This window comes from Pelophylax lessonae, assembly GCF_965119305.1.
Source record: "Pelophylax lessonae genome assembly, chromosome: 1".
Classification (NCBI taxonomy): domain Eukaryota; kingdom Metazoa; phylum Chordata; class Amphibia; order Anura; family Ranidae; genus Pelophylax; species Pelophylax lessonae.
Genome location: NC_138768.1, coordinates 610,427,252 through 610,435,928, shown reverse-complemented (window position 1 = coordinate 610,435,928; position 8,677 = coordinate 610,427,252). Strand labels below are relative to the sequence as shown.

Sequence of the window (8,677 nt, the reverse complement as noted above, 5' to 3'; positions counted from 1 at the left end):
CTGAAAAATAAATGGATAATCACACATTTTAATTTTCTTTACTTACCTTGTTTTAGAAGAAAATATACTCACCTTACTTCCTCTTCCTCCCTCTTCGGCCGCGGCCCGCGCCGTCACTTCCTGCTTGCATTGATTCCTGGGAGCTGAACGTAATCGCTCCCAGGAATCAATGCGCCTGCACTGGCCCCGCTCATCAGTACCGGTGCAGGCATGTCATTCACTGCTAAACAGCTTCTGGGTATTCCCAGAAGCTGTGCAGGAATGACCTGCCTACACCGGACATGACGAGCGGGGCCGGTGCAGGGCATTCTGGGACGAAGAGGATACAGAAGAGGACGCCGAAGAGGACGCGCTGGCTTCAGCTGCCCACATCCGAGATGGCAGCGCTGGACAAGACATTTTCAAGGTAAGTATTTCTTCTAAAAGGTAAGTGCGACCCGGGACAGTACAGAGGCTATCCATTGTGGAATGCACTAGCCCTGACTGTCCCGGGGGTATTTTTATTTAAAAAAATCTTTACTAGGGTGGAACTCCGCTTTAAGGGAGGCTACATTGCAGCATAGTTTAGAATGTGAGATTATTCTAAAGTGCATGTCCTCCCTCCTCCATTAATAAATACTTACCATTGAAGTGCAAGCATATAATCCAGAAGAATGAGTTACTTTTTTGTTATCGGAGTGAAAACACACAATAATCCAAATTGTCATCATTAACAAATAACATTAACCTTCTATGTGTCACATTAACCATGAGGACAGTGCTGGCATGAAGATGCAATATGTACAGCTGGTAAACCACCAAAGTTTTATTCATGTTCTGTCAGGAAATGTTTGACAGTTTTCTCCGGTTAAGGAAAACCCCTAGAGGCCAGAAGTTAACTATTTATTCCCTGTCATTCGTTGGAAGGGTTAATGTCAGCCAGAGGCGTGAAAGGGGAGTGTAGGAGGCAGTGTCCTTAGGAAACACAGCAGGCTTATAAATAGAGTAAGGGAATAAGGCTAGAGGAGCACTCAGACCTCACAGCCAGACAAGCCAGCTGATCTGTACTTGTGTGCCAAGGGAAGGCTGACAGCAGACATGTGTGAGCCATACACCAAGGAGAAAACTATGGAGATGAGGAAAAAACACATAGGGTAAGAAGCATTTCTCACCTTTGAGACTGTATTATTTTTAATAAATTAATGTAGAGCATATAAAAAAGTATGTATATATATATATATATATAAATATATATATATATATATATATAGATATATATATATATTCACATACACTTTTTTTTTTTTTATTTATTAAGCATAATTGTAGCATTGTATCCACTTTTGTAATATACCATATGGTATATAGATGTCATTCATTTAGCATGTGTCTATGCCAACTTCCATATGCAGAGGGACATTTTTACCCTCAGGGTAGGATAAAAAGTTAAGACGTTTCTGCAGTTTCTATATTTGTGGAAGAACTAGACTTTTTTTCTAAAATGTGTCTTTTTATAATGCTTTTGTTGGTCACAAACTGGTCTTCAGCTTGCCCTAGGTCAGTCTTTTTAACAGGGTTCCAGGGAACCCTAGGGCCCTCCTGAATTTGTTGGGGTTCCCTGAGCAAGGAGCAATTTCTGTCTCTAAATAACCACTGATAACAATGATCTTTTTAGCTATCTGTAAGGGGGGGATTTTTCCGACTGACCACCAATATAAAGCCTAGTACACAGGATAACTGTACAAAAAATACCTCTTTCGAAGCGATCGTACGATAATCTGATCGTTAGCATACAGCTTTCAACCGAAATTACCCGAAGGGACAAATATGAAAACTTTTCTCGTACAATACCAGATCGTTTGATTTTTGTTTAATCAGTACAAGTTTCACCCGAAAGTACAATACAAATACATTCCATCACTTCAGAATTTTTTATTCTTCCATGCGAGAATTTTTTGGTAACCTCAGTGACCTCTTTGTTTTTTGGTATGGAGACTATCATGCAAAAAAAATACAAAAGGAAAATCATTAGTCCGGTAATCTCATTGTGTGTACAAGGCATTAGGAGCATTCTTCTTACGACCATCAGATGAATGTACAATGAGCTGGAGAAATAGTAAATATTAACAGGGGATCTCCAAGACCAGAAAGATATTTCAAGGGTTCCTCCACGTTAAAAACATAGAGAAAGACTTCCATAGATAAAAGAATACCCCCCATATATTCTACATCCATAGGAGATTTTCTGCAACACTTCAGTTAGTAACTCTAAACAATGTATAGTTGACAGACATTTAGTTGCCTGGTGTTGCTGTGCAATAATTTCATACTGTGGTTGCTAAAAACATCTTTGAATATTTCATCCTCAACTTCTAGGAAGTTGCCAGCACATTCCCCTACAAAGAGCTAAAAGTAACATCTGCCCTCTTTATTAGGCTGTACACCGAAATGGTTAATGTTTTAGCACAGCTGCAACATCTGCAGGATAGAGAGTTTTGCAAGTTCTCGCAGACCAAGCAGAGTTAAGGCATTTCCTATAACGGCACAGTTCACTGGGTTCATTTCACTCTGTCTACCAAGTTTACTTTAAAGCAAATGCAGCATTCATAGCGATCAACACATGTAATGTCTCAAACCAAGGAGGGACAGGCAAAGTTCACTGAGTTTGTTTTGCTCTTACTTTACCAAGTTCATTTTAAAGAACAGTCCTATTTCATGGCAATCAACAGATGTGAGTTCTAACATATAAAATGTGTTAGATGATATTGGACAAAGATTGATATATCCCCAAAATGTCCATCTTACTTAATATTTGGTATTTGCTGTTCATGTACTGTATGTGGCCAGGTCTTTCAAAAGCTTTGACGTAACATAGATTTTTGGCTTATCCCAGGCTTACGGTTAGTTCTTTTTGTTGATTCTACTACTGTAAATGGTTCCAAGTTTCTACTATTGTTTTAGTAGAAAACTTTTTTTTTTTTTGCATAAAGATCTCATTGGCTGGCAAGTTAAATGTGCAATGGAGGGAAGGGAGATTGATGCAAAAGTGTAACAATACGTTTCATGCAGAAAGTAACCCACACATGCATATCAGTAAGGCAGAAAATAACTCCTAAGTTCCAAGGTCACAGCCTTGATATGCACCCGAAATCCTGCAGGCTGATCAGCCAGGGACTGTGCAAATCCAGTAAATGGTCCAATTTTTCTCTCATTCACTATAAAAAAAACTCCAAAGAGCCTGTGGAAAAAAGTTTATACTCTCTACAATAAATTCTTCATTGGCTCCAGAACCCAGTCTCCATCTCTTTACGTTCTCCTAGTGTATGTTGGAGTGCAACCTTGAAATGTTTTTTTTTTTTTTTTTTTAAATACCATACAGCAGAGGGAGAGTCTTTCATATGGCTTTGAGGGCAACACTGATAGGACACAAATCCATTAAATAAAATGCATGGGGGAAGCCTTGGAAACCATATGTGGTTTTACATAAGTTCAATGTTCATAGACAGTCTCAGTGTCAGCATACACTGGCAGCACATATGCCATGTCAAATTGACTGTTTCTTTTACAGATGGCTTGACTTACATACAGCAGCAGCACCCCCAATCTGAATAAGTTCAGTTTGAAAGAGGTTTTTATTTTCAGGTTGTTTTGGTAGCGACGTATGCTTTTTCATTAAATTATAATAGGCCCACTTTGACCAGCAGCTAGAAATAGGTCAGTAGTTTGCTGAAGCTATCTCTGTTCTCATTTATAAAAAAAACACCCTGGTGCTGGCCAGTTTCAAACTCTCGTTAAAATGATTTTAACCCCTCACCTGGTAAAACAACCCATTCAGTTCGAAATAGAAATGAAAGGCAAAACATTTGTGCATAGATATATAAAAAAAACATTATAAATACTTTATTTCCCCTTTTTTTATAAGTAATTGCGTACCCTTTGTTTTCAGCTGCACAAAAGCTGGGGGAAAAGAAACAGCAGTACACTGATATTCCAAGTGAAAGGCTGTGCAGGGATAGTGTGTCAGGACAAGTCTGATCATTGGAGGAGAGCAGGCAGAGTTTCCAGCACAGCTAGGGATCTGACCACTGTGTGTTCTCCTGTTTAGTGTGGTCCATTTTTAATAGAAAAGCAGTGGGACTGGCAAGGACACCTGGGTTTTCACACAAAGGAAGCAACACAAAGAGAACAGGGGACTTTTTCAAGTGCATGGTACAGCAGGCACATATCAGGAATATGAAATATTGGGTTTACATATTCTTTAATTATTAACAGAATGCAAGTGAAACAGCAGTGTAAAATTGGCTAGCAGCAGGAAAATTTTAATCAGGGATAATAGGCCTAACTGGTGTATGCCTAACTTTTTTTTTAATATGGGTTTAGGGGTGCAGTAAATGTGTGCATTATATCGTAAAAAGTTTACACAGGTAAATATGCACATAAATTTGCCAGAGCCATGAGTATTAAACCCTCAGGATTCCCTTTGAACCCATGGTTGGGTTGTGGTGAAGCCGACCCACATCCTACTCTTCACCAGGTTTCAACCAAACTTCTTAGTTCCCAATAAGTGAAAAATTGGGTTCTACCTGCACAATCTTGATCTCCTAACCAAAATATATATGCCCAATAGGTAAGGGCAGCCATACACGGTTCAAATCTCGGCTGGTTCAGCGTCAAAGGGCAGGCTGAATGTTCCAAGTTGATCAATCTATCGATTTGGCTACAACCAGCCTGCCGGATTCTCTTGCAATTATCGCTAGTGACTGCTGTAGCCGCTGGCGATGATCCCTGTGTTCTCCCCTCCCAGCGGGGACGGCTCCCCCCCCCCCCCCCTGCTGGGAGAAGACAATGGCTCGGCAGGTGGGATTCCCCTGTCAGAACTATCCGTGTTGATAGGGTAATCAAATACATTTCTTACCTGCAACCAAAAGAAATTTTCTCCTTGTATGGCCGGCCTAAGGAGAACAGTTCTTTAGTAACACTAACATTACCCACAAGCTAGACAGCTCAGATCCTATGATACAGCACATATGCGGAGAGATATGCATCTGCAAAGTATTCCATAATAGCAAACTTCTGGCTTGACGTTCACAGTAGTTTTGTGACTAGCCACCATTGCACGCGATTGTGTGAGAGTTTGAGGCGTGGGCTAAAAAGAAACTCCACCAAAATCTAATTTCAGTTTTGCTTGGTTGCTGGAAATTTGCACCATATGATTGTTTCTGACTGATGCTAAGATATAAATCCTTTTACACTTTTTGGGAACCTGTCAGGGTAGTTATATTGGTTTTAAGGACACATGTTCCATAGCTGTCATTTATTCTTCATACATTACTTTGTAATTCACTTCCCAGGAGTAGGAATGATTTAGTTAGAAGTTGGTTAGATGCTGGGATACCTAAGGTGCATGTTTGTTCTAGGACAATGAATCAAAAATACTGAAGTTAGGATATGGGGGCTGTGGAACATACACCTTCCAGAACAAATCGGCAATGACAGTTCCTGTTTATTTAACTTGACATAAGGGTATAGCATTTTACATCAGATTTCTAACTGTTGTTTTATAATTACCTATATACTGTATATAACTTAAGTTTGAGTAATACGAAAATCACTTTTCTGATCCAGTGCCTTACCAATATTGATTCAAATAAATTGTACAATTTGCTCCAGACAAAAGAATTTGTAGAAATGTAGGTACCATTTCCTTGCTGGCAATCTGTGTGATCGTATTATATATTCAAAGAAAATCATGTTCTGTGCAATGTCATTGATAAAAGCTGGGCAAAGAATGATTTTGAATTTGAAGTGCATTAGGAAAGTATTGACATCTTTCACATGCTGAAGAAAATTTGGCAATGTCCTAAGGATTATTAGAAAGCCCAACAGAAGTACCATCACACATCAGTCCATCAAGTTCATATTTTTGTACATTTCAGAGAAATTGCCAAATTATTTTAGATTGCCTTTAAATTATACAAATGTCTTCAAGTGGAAAAACTGCAGCTCTCTGCTAACAACGCTATGCAGATCTCCTCTGGCCATGGAAGTAGTGATCTTTTCTGCCAGCCAATTGTTTATCATTTAGGCTGAAGCTCACACATTGCACTCATTTTTACAATGCCTGCGTGTCACTCCCTCATTTATCCCTACTAGCATGAAAACAAGCTTTTCTGTTACAGTCTCTCTGCTGAGGCCCTTACACCCCTTCCTTACATCCTTACATCAGCTGGGCTGTCCTCTCCAGCCTGTTTAAAGCAGTAAGACACCGTAGTGGAAGAAGTAAAGGAACACTAAGAGTCACTGAACTGAAATGCACGGTAAACACTATAGGGCACTTTCTTGTGCAAAATGTTTCCTTGCTGCGATTGCTTTCTTTATTAAGTGCTCATGAGAAAGAAGCACATTAAGGATCAAACCGTGGAGAAAATGGAAGCATTCTCTCGGGTCCTACGTACTTTGAAATCTCCCTAAGTTCACTTTCAGTGCCGCTCAAATTTATCCCAAGATCCCCACCTAACATGGTGAAATGTAGCTTCATAGCAGAGAAGAATGTCATGCACCAGTCTTCCCTTCTCCGGAGCCCCAAAGAAACATAGTCTGCTTTGGTAATAACTGTGCACCATTGGTTATAAATTGGGGTGGTCGTCATCTATGTTAAGCTTGCTGGAATTGGCGTGGGGACACATTGGAAGCCTTCAGCTGCCATTGTGCTTTTCTGGGCTACTAGTGTGTTCCTGCGTCTTTAAAATGGAATGGGCTGCCTCCAGGCATACCTGCCCTTAACGTATCCATTGCTATAATATTGAGACTCTCATAGGCCCTCGCACCCAGTTTTGCAGTCAGAACTCTATTCCGCCACCTCCAGCAAACCACTCCCACTGTTGTCTCTTGTGAACACAGAACACATGGACAGCTTTTACTCTACCACATCCCTGCATGTACTCATGGCAGGGCACGTTGGGCACAGATTTCCAGAGACAGAGAGCAATCTCCCTGCAAGGGGGCCTACACAGGGAGGTACTAGTGCTGGGTCAGGTAGAGGAGAGAGATGCAAGTAAGCTTTGGGGAGGGTTGGGGTTGCACACCTTGCACTCTGCACACAGCACACCCCTGAACTATGTACATAGTGCAACCATGCATCCTGTACATAGCGCACCCCTGAACTCTGCTGTCTGTAAATAATGCACTCCTGAACTCTGCACTCTGTACATAGCTCACCTTGGATACAACCAGTCCTTTGAGGGCCACCATACTGCTGATGCGGCCCACAATGAAATTAAGTTAGGCACAACTGGATTCGAGTTAGGACCGCACAACACAGAGGGTCTGTGATGAAGCAGCGCGGCTTCCACATATATTTGCCAATGCTGCTCAACGATCTGTTTTTAATGCTAATTGTTAGGTAGTATATAATATATATATATATATATATATATATATATATATATATTATTTTTTTTATTTTTTTCCTGGCTAGCTGGTAAATGTGCTGGGAAAAATTATTTTGTTTGTTATAAGTTATATTTTGACGTGTTACATGCAAACTAAGTCATATGCAGGTATAGCACTTACAGGTGCTTATTACCTCTTAAAGGAATCACAGTACTCCTTCTGGCATTTTTTTTATGATCTTTTCCCCTGTAAAGTTGGGTCACCTTTATGAAGCTACCCAGGTACTGCATGAAAGCCATTCCTAAATCATCTGCGTTATGAGGACCTGCAGCAGATATTTCTGCTGCCTTTTCCTAAATAGTAAAAAGTATTTTGTTCTGAAATACTAGACAGAATGGAGAATGCAGTTTTTTTCAGTCACCTGGTAAGATGAAAAGAATAGCCCAGACACCGTCATTTTATACACAAATAGTAAGGGAGTGTGTTAGGTTTTAAGGAGCAATGTAAAAGAGAAATAGAATACCCAAACAAGTTAGAAATCTAGTAATCAGAGATGTATAGGTTACTCTCTAAGATTAGTAGTAGCAGACGAGTTTTAATCCACCTTGTTTCAAAATGGTTTCTCCATCACATAAACCCCCCCCCCCCCAATTATCTCTAATTACAGGCTTACTAACAGGAACCTGATTGTGACCTGTTAAACAGGTTGCTGTAACTTTTTTAGTGGTTGCTGTTGTGGGTCCCTGCAAAAAACTTGGTTAGTCCCATTTATTTCTTGGAAAGAGATCTTGTACATGGGCTTTTTGCATTTAAGCTGCATTTCTTCCCAATGTAAGTCAATAGGTTCACATAGTGCCCATCCACACCCCTGCAGATACTCACCTTCCTTTAACTTCCCCAACATTCCATTAGACTGCCTGGGACAAAACAAAACTGTCTTCCAGGTATAGGGATCATGTGACTCTGTCCCCTTTCTAACACAAAGCAGTGCAGTGTGTTGCACTGTCAAGTACAAAGCATCACAACTGTCATGAAGGAGTTTACGCAGGTATTATTTTACAGTATCTGCACCCCAGTGGGTGAATGGAGCTACGTGGTAAGTAGTGGGAAGGGGGGGGATTGTAAGAGGACCTAGTTGTGGGTTCTTTACCAGGTTCCACACCGGGGGGCCTCCTGAAATCCATGTACCATCAAGGGTTTGGGGTGCCGATTAGTCGCACCTGCTGGGGAACTCCAAACCATCTTACATACAAATGGCCACCAGTGACTCATACTGGTCTCCTGCCCAAGTCATACTTCAGGCCCT

The 8,677-nt window shown here is 40.6% G+C and overlaps 1 protein-coding gene across 1 annotated transcript in view; it reads left to right on the top strand.

Annotated features, from left to right (window-relative positions):
* Positions 1-990: 990 nt before the first annotated feature.
* ETNPPL (ethanolamine-phosphate phospho-lyase) overlaps positions 991-8,677 on the top strand; it is a 61,693-nt gene continuing 54,006 nt past the window's right edge. The window contains exon 1 of the mRNA XM_082247586.1: positions 991-1,133. Within this exon, the coding sequence (XP_082103712.1) occupies positions 1,078-1,133 (56 nt within the window). The 5' untranslated portion in view covers positions 991-1,077. The remainder of the gene's footprint in view (positions 1,134-8,677) is intronic.